The sequence below is a fragment of the Pygocentrus nattereri genome, chromosome 10, assembly GCF_015220715.1.
Source record: "Pygocentrus nattereri isolate fPygNat1 chromosome 10, fPygNat1.pri, whole genome shotgun sequence".
Classification (NCBI taxonomy): Eukaryota; Metazoa; Chordata; class Actinopteri; order Characiformes; family Serrasalmidae; genus Pygocentrus; species Pygocentrus nattereri.
Window position 1 is genome coordinate 6,651,765 of NC_051220.1, and position 14,550 is coordinate 6,666,314.

Sequence of the window (14,550 nt, forward strand, 5' to 3'; positions counted from 1 at the left end):
ATTCTATGGAATACCAAAAACTGTTATGAGCCAAATCCCCTTTTTTGCTGGAGTGTATGCTCTTAAAGACGGTTCTTTAGTAAAGGAAATGGTTCCCTGCAGTGAAACTGTTATTCAGATTGATGGAGAATGTGTTGTATATGGCTTTATGTAGAACCTTTGTGAAAAAGGTTCTTCTGTTGTTACAAGCTTGACATCGTAACACAGCAGAACCCTTTTTGGGTGTGATACCCACTCAGCCACATGACGAAAGCCTATCAAATGGTTAAGATGTAAAGCCGATCATGGTTTGATGTGAAAAGTCTCAGAATTGTTCAACCATGGTGGTGATGGGAACCAGACATCTGAAGCTCTGCCTGTAAAAGCTCCCTCACAAGAAGCCAATATAGGACATGGATTAGGCATACACTATCTGAGATGTAACATCTCATCCTTAGATGGCTCTTTGCATGGTACAATAGATCTTTAGATTGATGGAGACTTCACAGCATATGGTTCTATACAATGCCAAGAAGGGTACTACTGTCAAGGTAGTAACAATAGAACTCTTTCTGGTGCATTTTCAAAAAGGTTCTGTATAGAACCATATGCAACACATTTTTCATCAATCTGAAGAACCAGATGGAAGGAGAACGCTACTTGTCTGACTGCATTGTGCCAAGTGTAAAGTTTGGTGGAGGGGGGATTATGGTGTGGGGCTGTTTTTCAGGAGTTGGGCTCGGCCCCTTAGTTCCAGTGAAAGGAACTCTTAATGCTTCAGCAAAAGAAGCCCCTTCCTGTTCCAACATGACAGCGCACCAGTGCACAAAGCAACATCCATAAAGACATGAATGAACGAGTTTGGTGTGGAAGAAATTGACTGGCCTGCACATCAACCTGATAGAACAACTTTGGGATGAATTAAGAGCCAGACTGTGAGCCAGGTCTTCTCGTCCAACATCAGCGTCTGACCTCACAAATGCTCTTCTGGAAGAACTGTCAAAAATTCCCATAAACACTCCTGAATCTTGTGGAAAGCCTTCCCAGAAGAGTTGAAGCTGTTATAGCTGCAAAGGGTGGGCATATTAAACCCTATGGATTAAGAATGGGATTTCACTCAAGTTGACAAACAAATACTTTTGAAATTTCAAAAAATTTGTAGAATTCCCATTTACTTAAAACCCATCTTTGTACTTTAGCACAAGTTGCCAAGAAGGACTCAATGTATGATTTAAGATCTGGCTTTGTTTTTTATTAAAAAAAACAAAAAACAAACGAAAACTCTGAGAACCAAAAAAAAAAATTTATTTCACTGAAACTGTACAACAGTCGTGGATATATTGTTTGCATGAAAAAGGTTATGGTCACCAAAATTTGAAACAACCACTTTTTGTATTTTTGGAGCATCATCAACGAGCACCTCTCAACCCTCTGAGAGACGTATGAATAAACTCTAATATTCATTAATCACCTAATTGATTGACGTTCACATGGTCTTCCACTATCAGGCTTGCCATCTAGCGGTCATAAAAGAAGGTGGACAATTCCATTCTAACACTGCAGGCAGACAGACACATACAGAGAGGATAAAGGGGGGGAGGGGGTTTAAACATAAAAAGGTGGCTTAGAAACACAAAGGCACATTATACACTCTGTTTATCGACAGGTTTGAAAAATTTACTCGATGTGTGACAAGATTTTACTGGATTCCTGGACCCAAATGTTGTCTTGATACTTTCAAAGACAACGGGAGTCGATGTATAAGAGTTAAAGCCACAATCAGGACAGTTCTAGTATTGAATGTTTGAACCTTTCAGGTTATGACGCATGTCTCATGAAGACCTGGTTTAGCCTGCAATCCATGCAATTCTCAATGAAATGGCAATTATGATTCAGACTGACCAGAGTCTTGACTTGACTAAAAAAAAAAAAAAAAAAAACACAAGCAGGGTAACTGATTGCTCTGTGTGGGTTCAGAATGAAGGAAAAAAAAAAAAAAAAAACCACTGAGTCTTTAATTCCCTGTATTTGCTGGCAATTTGGAAATTTCATTATAAAGCTGCAAGACTCAAACACACTGTACTGAACAGATGCACATATTGTATATGGATAAAATATACAACCTAAGCCCTGACTAACACTCCTGCCATGTTAAAGGAAGGCGTGGTACAGTTACCACAGCACCGGGCAAAAAACAAGAGGGGGGAAAGAAAAAAAAAAAAAAAAAAAAAATTATAATAAAGATGGATGCAGTCTGTGGACGAACTGCGAGTAGAATAGATTTTCTGCTTTCTGCTGTGCAGTTCTCAGCCTGGTCAAGCTGTCAAGTTTCGCCGCCCTAGTGGCCATCCTGGGGAAACGGCCACTTTCAGTCCAGGACACGGCGGCTGTTGGAACTCTATAAAACAACCTTTCTTGTATTTTTATTTTTTTTTTTTTAAACAATAAAATGAAAAGAAAAATAAAATGAAATATATAAATCTTCCCGGATCCTTTTGTTTTTGTCGATTTCCTTTGCTGATTAGTTTTTCATTCCTCTTCACTCTCATTTTCAGGGTCTAAGTCCGAATCACCGTTCACTTTGGACTCTTCTTTCATGTCATCTTCGTCATCATCCTTGTCTGCATGATTTTCCCCATCTTCCATCATCTCCATTGCCCCTTCCTTTTCTTCCTCTTCCTCCCAGTCCTGTTGGCACACAGGATAATGAGCTACTAGGTGTGGATGTTTCTAATGAACTACACAAAGCCTATAATGAGCTTTGAAACATTTGAAATTAATTTTTTTTATGCTTACATCAGAGTCATCATCATGGAGTCCTTCAGCTCCGGAGTCTTCATCTTCATCCGAAGACTCTGCAAAACATGGCCAGATATTAAAGGTGATTCTTCAAATCCAGAAAAACAGAAGGCCCATAGTTGCATTTTTCCTGTATTTTACTGGTTTTCTCCTTCAATTCTGACATTCATGTACCAAAAAGGTCACAATTCATTTTTAGATTACCATTCACCAACGTCTCTTTATCCCTGTTTATGCCTGAACTGTAAATGCTCTGTCTTGCGCCTCATTCAAACTAAAACACGCTCCATTTTTATTGCAATTTCATTTATTAAATTTTTAAGCATGATTTGAAAGTGGAGGCCAATCTTTACAAGGTAACATTTCATAATGAATGGAGACCAAGAAACGGTCCAAAAACACGTGGAACAAAACGTTACATTCAATGTTAACGTCAATTCTAATTAACGTTAACATACCTTTGTCCTGCCATTCTCTTGTATTTTATTTTCCCTGAGATGTGTTTTTTTTTTTTTTACATACACAAAAAAAATATTATATATTATATATATAAAAATAAATAAATGTTATGATCTCTTCTGATTGGCTGCCTCATTCAAGTACAGTCAAGAGCTGGAACACTCAATATCGATAGAGCAGGTATTAAAATTCAATAAGGTCCAGTTACAGAAAATTTTAAGCAAAGGTCCAGAACATCATAATGTCTACCGTGCACCATGATTCAGTGCCATAGACTGCTTACTGCGTTAGCCTAGTAGTTATATCAACATCTTATACAGTCAGCAACTGAATATAAAATCAAATAAAGTCCAATTCAGTCAAATTTCAACAACATTTATTGTTAGTTCTCTTTTTAGATCATGCCATGTGAAATAACACCTCTGACTGCTGTCTCACCTCTTCCTGCCACTGTCTGTGCATCACAAGTCTCAATGCTCATCATAAGGCACGGATCTGATTGACTGAGTAGTGTCACATGTGATAATTACAATGCATGCAATTGGTCTGCGAGTCTCGCGGGCACTAAACCGGCACCGTACAGGCTAGAAGAGTTACACGGATTAAAATGGGACCACCCCACCGAAATTAAATAATTCTCTATAGTTTATTGGTTTTAGATCCAGGTCTGCACAGGACAGCACCTGGTTCCGGACTCTGACCGTGGTCCACCTATTAGTGACGACTGCTCTAGTACATCAACGTGAATAGGCAAAGCAAAACTGATTGGCTGAGGGGTGGATATATGCAACTGACCTGGCTCGCACAACATCACAGAAACACAAAATTAGCTGTTTTTTGTATGGACCAGTGAGTGAATGGTAAGCATTGACAATGTTTTCGTATTCTCAAACTGCTGCATTTCAAGAAACGAGAGGAAGCGTTTACCTAGATATGTACCCTAAAGCTCCCGTAATTTTTGGAGGTACATTCGAAACATATAGGGTTCAGATTTCTAAATGGGCCCCTTTCAGTGAAATGTCAGCAATGACCACAATTAAAGTCCTAGAAGCAAGTAGAGTGTGTTCAGTAATTAGTGTCCAAGTTAGACGAAAACCTAAACCCCCCCCTTACACACTTCAGACTGACTTCACAAGGCACCAACGTACTCATGCAAAGCAAGAGGCATCACACTTTTGTAAATGCAAGACTGTGTCGTTTATGTGAGGTTAAATGAGAAGTGTAACAAAGTCACCGCCCTTTCAATAAATAAGGTACTGAAGTGATGGGCTCTTACCTTCCTCATACACAAGCTTGGCTGTGTGATCCAGGTCACCAGCTTTGGGAGCAGTGCTGCTTGCTGCCACCTAGTGGAAAGAATGGTTATAAACCATTAATAGCAATAGAGAGCAGAGAAGCACCAATGACATGAAATAATTATTTATTTTGAAATACTCCTTATATAATAATCCATAACAGCAAGCGTAACTTTTGGAATAATCTGCAGTAACATAGCCAATATTACAGGACAGCAAAATATTCATTATTAACCCCAGTGCAGTGCGGTGCAAAATGAAAAACTTCACAGTTCAGACAACAGCACTGCCCAAAGGGTCTACAATGACACTGGAAGACTGAAATGGTCATTCAGACAATACATCATCCACGATGTATTGTCTGAATGACTTTCACGTCTTTATAAAGTCTTTGTGTGAAGCAAAGACCCCTTTACTGTTACTGAAGTGAGAGAGAAGTTTTGTACCTGAGTCATGAGCAGGTAGAGTTTGCCATGAAGTCTCGTCAGCTGATGGTACAACTTCACCCGGCTCTCAATCATGTGGTACAGCACCCCCAACTGAGACACCAGGTCTGGTAGCTGAAACATAGAAAAGAACAGAAAAAACATTGAAGAAAATCAGACAGGACAAAAGCTAACCCATTTACATACATACATACACACACACACACACACACACTTACCGATGATAAGTATGACGTGTGCTGCGTCAAAACTGCCTTTAACCACTGGACTATAAGCATCGCCCTGTAGAAAGATGCATTGAATAAGTTTATATACACACACACACACACACACACACACACACACACACACACACACACACACACTATCACAGGACAGCATTACATAATTAAAGTTTACTTACGCAAATGGATGTCCTTGCAGTCTTCTTGACAGCTACAAAACAAAACATTAGTTATAACAAGAATTAATCAAAAATGGTAAACATCAAAATCTTGTGATGTGGCAATGTGAACTTTGTCCCTCACCTCTTCCAAGAGAGGCAAGACAGCCGTAGGGGGTAACCGGGCAACCGTTTTCTTTATCAAAATTTCTTTCTTTGTTTGGAAGATTTTCTAGAATAGAGGAAAAAGGATGAATGAGACAAGCCATCCTTTTAACTGTACGGAAGCAACATAACTTTGGGTAACTTAATAAACCACTTAACATACGCTTCCTCTTTAAGATTGTAACAATTCTCCTCAACACAAATTAAACCTAGTCTCGGACTAAACTGCAGGGCCAATGGTGGTGGTTGACCAAGTGTAAATTCTTTTAATCTTGCTTTAGGCTTCATCTGATCCAAAGAGCTCGCTAACACCTTGCAGGGACACCCAAATTTATTTGCTTGAGCAATATAATAAATTAATAGACAATGCTGAAAAACCTCATTCAATGGACCACCGTGTTTGCAGCACCTCTACATTGGGTGTACAATCTAGATGCTTCATAATGACACTATGGCACTAAACACTCTAGTACAACAGGCCCACAGTGTATTGAGAAACTCTACTTGTGGTTCTTTCAACAAGCACCGACACAATGAAATATTGATTTTGTGGGTATGTCTACTCACATTAAGGATTTTCTCATCCTTGCTCTCCAGGCCCTGCACCAACAGCACAGCAAAGCTGTCTGTCTGTAGAGAGGAAGCAGCAGCCTTATCCTCACCTTTACCCCCCGACACACTTAACCCGATCTGCTCCAACCGCTCCTCTATAGAAATCTAGAGGGATCATTAAGAGGAAAAGTGAGGTGAGCTGGACAAAAAAAAAAAAAGAATTATTTCTCAAAAATAAGTGTGTGCGCATGTTAATGTAGCCACTAGTCGTACCTCTGTTGCGCTGGACCCTTGCTTCCTCTTCTCTGATTTACTGGGAGCTGCTTTGATTGGTGCTTGATGTCCGGGAAGCCCTGGTATTAAAACTTTGCTTTTCTGTTCATTTACAATAGGCGTCTTCACCTGTGAGGGAAACATTCCAGTCAGATAAACGCTCCTGTTATGCTTCTAGTTCAATTAAGCAGCTATGCTTTTCATGCGTTATGCATCAAGAGTCACCTGAAAAGAGTTTTCCTCTGATTCTATACAAATCTTAGCTAAATGATCAAGGCAGCCACAATGATTTAAAGTGTGACATTCAGTGCAACACGATTAAAATCTGATAAATTCTGCCCTCAACTAGAAACCAATAATAATCATTGAAAATAACTGAACTAAGCGAAAAGGGAGGAGGAGGAGAGAGAGGAAGATTTATTACCTTGGACACAGCAGCATCAACAGAAAGCGAGAGTGTGGTGTGTAAGTCTCGGACCAGGCACATGTGCCTCTCTGTTGCATTTATAGGCTGTGGGAAAAAACAAACAGGCCACTCAGTACTTTAATTACATTACTCAGTTACTTTATATACATATGCTTACAGTAAAGATTCATAACAAGTACAAGATCAATAATACTAAGCGTGATTAAATGCAAACTCATCAGCCTTTGAAGAAGCAAACACTGCAAAATGGGTCAGTTCAATTGCCCACAGGAATGTTTTCTTAGGCACTGATCAAACATGGTCTTGGACCAAACCATTAAAAGTCCTATTTAGTCTAGGCTTATGCTTAATCCAGCTCTAAGAGACCAGCCAATCAAGTATTAAAACTGCCAACAGTAAACAGATGATGAAACTGGCATGTTCAGCAGCACCACAATAGTCTGTGCTGAGCAATTCATGCATTCCTCTTCAAAGTGCTGGTCACCTGCAAACGAGCATTCTTAATGATTAACAGTACAGTACACTACAAACGAGTGCTCTAACGAATCACGACTTTATGCATTTTTTGCTATGTCTGGAGAATTGCAGGCATCCCATGATCTATTGACAATACACTAACGATGTTAATAACATTAACATAATGGTCCCTTCATATACATGTGCTGCTCATGGACAGACAAACGTTAAGGGCCTTGATCAGACAGCAAAAGCTGAAAGTCAACCATCGTCACAGAGCCACTCACCATTTTCTCTACAACAGGCTGTAGTTGGTTTCCATAGGCCAGAACAAGGTTCTGTTTGTCTGCACACAGAGATGAAGCCAGCAGGGGCACAGGTACAGGTGTGTCGCCCTCCGCTTTTCCTCCAACACTTGACACTTGCACTGAACAGACTGGAGATAAGGGCTTTTTACACGGCCTGCAAGAAAGTAAAGAGACGGTAGAATGGCTGTCAATAAAACACTAAGAAATAGGAAGAATTCAATAAAGTATTCTGATATAAGATTGGTATAAGCATAATGCTACTCATAGGGAACTCAGCACTCAAATACTGAAGGTGCTCTACAGATTGGGGTTCAAAGACTTAATAAAAAGGGGGAAAAAAAAAAAAAATAAAATCAATGGCATCTTCAAGTTAAAAAGACTTTACTGCAAAATAACTGAACAAAACCTCTAAAAGTGTTTCAGCATAAGCTTCCATCAAGGAGAGTAACACCGAGTACTGTGAACGTGAGAAAAGTGAATGTGCATACATGAACGTAAAAAAAAAAAACCCTGCAGATTTAAATATGTAAAGAACATGCAGGTTTTCTATGATAATATACAACAACGGGGGGCATAATTCATAGTGAAAGTGGATGTCCGTAAACATCAGGGAGCCACTACAGCCCATGTGTGGGGAAACACTACAACTGTAACAAGAAAAGAGCCAAAACAATCCAAAAACACCGAACCTGCTGGGCCAGTAAAAGGCACTTTACTGGTTTCTTTACCTTACAGGATGACTGTAAGGCATCAGCAAACACACTTACCCATTGAGAAAGTGCTCAAAGAGGTGAAGCTGCCCATCCCTACACACCACTGCTAACCTCACCGCCTGGAGAAAGGAAATATTAGCAGTCACATATGTATAATATGCAAACAGTTACTCCATCCAAAACTATGAATATCATATTACACCCAATAGGAGACAATATGCATAGTATAATATTTTGCTTAAACTAATAAAACTGGTCAACTTAAATCCTTTATACACATACAGGGTAACCGCAAAAAATTTCTCTCAGCAACTTGGAAAGACTTTGCACAAAGATCTCAGCGATTAAATAAACATGATCTCACCTCGTCTTTGTTGTTGGATGTCTGCAGGTCAATGTGTTGGGGTTCATCCGTCAAGGTGAAGGATACCACAGAGTTCTTGTCTTTGCCGTCAGATCGCACCTGCCTGTGGAGCGAGGGATGAAGAACTATTTTAAAACTGATCAGTAACTACAGTGGAGATTATTTCCATCCAATCTACCTTATTATGCTCATTATCAAACCATCATCTTAATAGCTAATAATCAAAGAATGGCAAAGAAGGGAAAGGACTGTATGCTGAAACGTGTACCGCTGCAGGACTCCAGAATCTCAGCTTAAGGATCATGGATGAGTAAAGCTCACAAATATCAGCTGATTTTTTACAAACCATAGCTGTCTACATTCACAGCATTTTCAAACATGACAGATATACTAAAGAGATGCTATTCATGAGGACTCAATGCTTTGTGAGCACAAATCCCATGCCAAAGATGTGGGATGACTAGAGAGAAGAAAATAAAATGGTAGGGAACAACAACATAAGGATGCTGAATCAAATCATCTATCAAAAACATGCCAGTGAAGCATGGATCATACGAGGTCTGCTGCACCTAGGACCATAGCAAAAAAGGGCATTTAGTTTCCCCACTATTCATGAGTATTTTAAGTGCAGGAAATGTAGTTTGGAGAAAACGGGCTCCGTTTTCGTACCACACACTAAGAAGTCTGTCATGAGCTGCTCCGGACACAAAGTAGAGGCCGTTGCTGTCTGGTGGTCGGTTTGTGGCAAAGCACAGCATCGTTACCATGGTGGAGTGACCTGTGAACCTCTGCAAACAGAACAAATGACAATTCCGAGTTAATTACTGGAATAAGATATACTGATACTTAAACCTGGACGTCTACCTACCAGCCATTCAGTCAGTCACAAACATTAAATACGCATTGTTACAGTATCGTGGGCCGACAACGTGATGACATTTTTTCATGTACATCTACCGATAAACATTTAGGGCTAAACTTACTTGGAGCATAATTACAGAGAAATACATTATTTCTGCCCAATATAAAACGCAACAAAATGTATAAGAAGAAGAAGAAGAAAAAACAACATTTATCACAGTAGCCCATGTGGCTTAATCTATTTGCCATTTTGTCATACAGAACACAGTTCAATCTAAACATCTGGACAATGCAATTAAGTTTAACAATTACCTACTGACCCTGCTGTCTGATATTGCTGTGCATTTCTAAGATGAATGTCAAATGACAAAACAATTAAATGCTACACATCGAAACTTTCACATATACGGTTGCATTCTGAATTTTTTCATAGCTCGGTGAAGTGCTTTTATTATTTAAAATGACATTTTTCAGCAATTTTTTTGTTACAACATTGAGAAAAAAATAAATATTAAAATGTGCCATATATTTTGCACAGGCCATATTTTGTTGCATCCCAGTTTTAAGACTTACTCTATACACTTCTTTTGTCTCCAGATCCCACATTTTGATGGTCATTCCAGCGGAGAGCAAGAGCTTCCCATCTGGACTCACACACAGACTGGTCACCGCTGCTCTGTCTGCTTTCCATTTACTAGAAGGAAAAATATACACTTACTGCTTTAGCAGCCACAGGCTCTGCTTAGACAACAACAAGTGGTACATCACAGTTTAATTCTGACCAAAAACAGAAAAAAGCTCATAGCACAGATGGACCCAAGCACCACGTCCTTTTAAAGCACTACACTTACATATATAAGCCCATTCACACTGACCTACTGAGGACAGTACATAGTAAAGACTGCTTTGCTGGACCAACTTTCTCTAGGTATCAATGCTCCATGTAAAAGAACTGATCACATTAGCTTCTTCCTGCTATATCCACTCACATATGTCAGATGAAAGCTGACGAGTCCATGATTCACATATAATACTTATGACCAGAAAACTGAGCATTAAGAATCTCAATCTAAGAAGCTGTGCGTGTTATTTACATAGGGTGTTCCTCAACTGACCCATAACATAAATTATCTTTCCTAATTAACGAGCAGTACACAGCCATACAACATCATATAAACTGTCAATAGTTGCTGCTATAGCCTGACCAACATGCAAATTTTGTGGGTGATTAAATTCTGAAATCTGATATTCTAAATGCATATTTATAAAACCATGGGTCAGTAACATCAGCTGATGGCCAAAACCTAAATACTGCAGGCTAACTAGACGGGCCAGGCTGATTTCAACGTGCATCTGTCACATGAGCAGTATCCACTTCCAAACAACGTGAAGGATTTTTAGAGTTAAATGTCCCAAGCCGAAACTGCACAACTGCATTCAGTGTTATGTTTGATTAGTCAGACTCAAAATATTCAAACTGCAGCACTAACAGACTGATAAGTGACAGACAAATGCATCAGCGTCACAGCAAAGAGATAAACAGAAAAATAGGTTCTACTTACCAACGTGATTTGCCCATCTGCAGGTCCCACTCAACAATGTGCGTGTCGTCTGAACCGCTGTAAAGAAGTGACTCTTCAGGGTGCCACTGGACACTGTTAACCCCTCCATTATGCCCTCCATCCTGTGAGTCGGTCAGTATTAAGTACATTAAAACACACAAAACAAGTCATTATGTTAAGTTATACGAGTGCTGAAGGTCTGAGCCAGATAATCTGATGACATTAACATGTTTTTACTAGGAATAAGCAAGGCTATTCGAATGCACAGCTATCCGTCTCTTCTCAGTACTTACTAAGGCATGCATGTGCAGTTTGGAACAAAGAAAAAAATCATTTCTTTAACGGAGAGTGAACTGCATAGAACGTGGGGGCAAAAACAGATGACAGTGTGTCTCTTAAGCAAAAAGGCCAAAAGAAAAAAAGCCTGTACAGAGCCTGTTACCGTTCTCATAGTTTTAGCTGGAAATCTAATCACTACATCAAACAAAATCAGATTGTGTGTGTGGCGTTAAGATTTTGTTTTTAAATCCATTTTCCCCTCACGGCAATAGCCGAATACTGTTTGCTAAAATGTGGATGTTAAAACAGCAAAGAGGGTTTTTTTTCAACCCTCAGATCTATAAAACCCCAGCAAAAGATCAGATGCAAGACGTCAAAGCGTGGATAAGTGTGAGCATCTAGCTCATACCAGCGTGCAGTGGAGATCGCCCTTCACTGTGCTGTAGATGAGGACCGTGCCCGCAGCTGTGCCCAGCGCCAACAGATCCGACTGCCCTGCAGACTGTCCTGCCTCCGATTTCCTTTTCTTCCTCTGAGGACCCTCCTATACACAAACAGAGAGACACAATATTGACATCTCTTTCACAAGCACATGAACAAAAATACAGCTAGATAAATAACATTTACCACAAACTGTGGCTTAAAACTCTTAAGCAACTGCATGTTTAAATTCTAAGACTTAAGCATCTACATAAAAAAAAAAAAAAACAAAAAACAAAAAAAAAAAAAAAACATGCTACTATTTCATAAGAGATGAACAGCAGTGTCAAACAGACAATTCAGAACTCATCAGCAGGTGTTGCTTCTCCGAAGTTGTCATCTACTACACAAGTCACATCATCTGATGTGATAAATCCTGGAGACATAGGGACCCATGCAGTACATAAGGCTGCGTTCTGCTTACACTACTAATCCCAAACCTGCTTTTCAAGAGGAAACTCAAATGTTAAAGCACGGAAAACACTTAAAACTGAATGGCGGTCCTCCAGCACTGCTGCTTTCACTCCCAAGAACCACTCTGACATCAATTATGAACATCCAACAAGAGCTAAAAAGCAAGACACATACAGGTGCCTTAGAAAGAAATGCTCTTCCAACACCTGTTGACCTGAAGAGGAACTCCACCGAATAACTTGTCCGGCCAGAATTGTTCACAGTGGCGGTGATAGGAACCAGACGTTTGAAGAGGTTAATCCCTCCAAGTTTCCTCACAGAAAGTTATTAGCTACATGACATGGTTAGATATGTGCTGCCTGACCTCTGACAGCTTTGTGATCAAGTTTTGGTCTAAAATCTATTTTAATCTATTCATGGCAGAGAAACATGTAGGGCGTTGAAAGACAGTATAACTCAAGGAAAGCATTTGTTTGGATGCCATCACCAACCTTACACATAAAAACTCGGAAGACACGTGTAGGTTGACGGGGAGGTAAATGCCTATACTTGTGTGTAGACGTGTTGACCCCTGGTGACCATACAGGTTTCTACTAAAATGACCCACTTCACACCAAACCAGTCTGGACGAATGTTTACATCTCAAGGACTGAGAATGGGCGGAATTCCCCTTCAAGATGCCCAGCTCAAGTACTTTCACAGCAAACGTGTACAGCGGGATTTCATTTAATGCCCTCAATGCTCCGATATAGTTGCCTGTGGTAAAAGTCCACGCATGATTTTTCACACTAACGCTAGGCCTTTCAGTTTGCCACCAAAACCTGCACATTTTAGTTGTAATTAATTAATATTAAAAAAAGGTTAGAGCGCTATTAACATTTCCAAGTGACACGCGAAATGTTAGCGCTTATAAAATGTTCTCAACTAATGAGCCAGAGCAAAACTTTAGCTAGCTAGCACTAAACGTTAGTGAACTGCTCTCTCTCCCTCCGACAAACCGCGAGCCTCCAGCCAAGCTCTTAAATAACAACTAGGCACGAATATGAACGGTAATCCAGACACTCAGCCAGCTTTTACCGCGGTGAAAGGGGCAAAACAGAAGTTTCCAGCGCTTAAAATCAACCAGAGGCCTTCTTAGTGGCGAACATGTGCGACGGACCACATGTGCGTTTCACCACTGCGATGCTAACAGCTAACGGGCTAGGCTAACACGCTAGCTTAACGCAGGCCGAGACCTAGCTGAGAGCCGCTTTATAACGCTACACACACACACACACACGACAACATATAAGCACGGACATACATACCGCGTTATTTCGCGTATTTCGCTCCTTACAAACACATAAGAAAAAACTGTCTCTTTTTACGCTCAAAAGGTTTTGCGCTAGAAAGCTGCAATAGGCGAATTTCCCCGTTCCACCTTAACTCGCGCAGCCTTACATTCTGGAGCCTCAGGCTAAAAGAGCTCACGTCTAAATTTAAGGTGGAACGGGCGTATTCGAACAAGAAGCAGGCTAAGCTTATCTTAGCTTAGCGGCGGTACTAACGGTACTCCCGTCACTATAGCAACAGTTTAGTTACACGCACGTTAACGGCGAACATCATTTAAAACAGGTTTTGTCCTTTCTAAACAAAAAGGCACCGGTTTCTGCTTTTAGAACGGGCCTGTGAGTCGCGCACCTTGGTCGTTCGGCACGGGCCCCACGCCACGCAGCTGCAGGCGGCGCTGAGCCGCGCGGAGGGCGCGTATTCCTGCCGCAGGTTACCGCCGCCGTCCGAGTCCCAGATGCGCAGGCGACCGTCCCGAGCGCACACGGCCAGGTACTGCCGCCGCGGGGCCGGGGAGAAGGCGCACGGGAGTGCGAGCGGAGACGTAGGAGGAGAACAGCCGCTGTCGGCCGCCATCGTTAACGCTACTGTCTCTCTGCGTGCGCAGCACAGCGATCCTCGGCGAGACACGTGGGGTATTACGGCGTGCTGGGCAGGCGAGCGCGCATGCGCAGGTGATGAAGAGGCGTCATTGGGCCCTGTCAGGCTCCGTGGGCGGGCCCAGAACCTCTTCGACCAATCCAATTCTGAGAATAAATAAATAAGCGAATAAACAATAATATAAACTAAGCCAACAAACAAACAAACAAAAAAATCCATGAGTATATATATATATATATATATATATATTTTTTTTTTTTAATTTTTTTATTTATATAACTATTTTAATGCAAAGAAAGGCAAAACTGATCAGGGAGGATGATGTACAGAAAAAGTAAACGATAAATAAACAGATGGACTGTGAAGACAAAACTAGGTGGACACCCGGACGTCAGTTCCGTAGGGAA

The 14,550-nt window shown here is 40.7% G+C and overlaps 1 protein-coding gene across 1 annotated transcript; it reads right to left on the minus strand.

The window, feature by feature from the left end:
* Positions 1–1,261: 1,261 nt before the first annotated feature.
* On the minus strand, positions 1,262–14,164 carry wdr43 (WD repeat domain 43). Its single transcript, XM_017707820.2, has 18 exons — positions 13,895–14,164; positions 11,730–11,864; positions 11,042–11,163; positions 10,053–10,173; positions 9,288–9,406; positions 8,619–8,721; positions 8,309–8,373; positions 7,521–7,695; positions 6,775–6,861; positions 6,351–6,479; positions 6,093–6,242; positions 5,506–5,592; positions 5,382–5,413; positions 5,197–5,260; positions 4,979–5,092; positions 4,514–4,583; positions 2,776–2,834; positions 1,262–2,667 (listed from the first exon to the last, which is right to left on the minus strand). Exons 1-18 carry the CDS (start codon positions 14,117–14,119, stop codon positions 2,509–2,511), a joined length of 2,016 nt encoding a protein of 671 aa, XP_017563309.1. The 5' UTR covers positions 14,120–14,164; the 3' UTR covers positions 1,262–2,508.
* Positions 14,165–14,550: the final 386 nt, after the last annotated feature.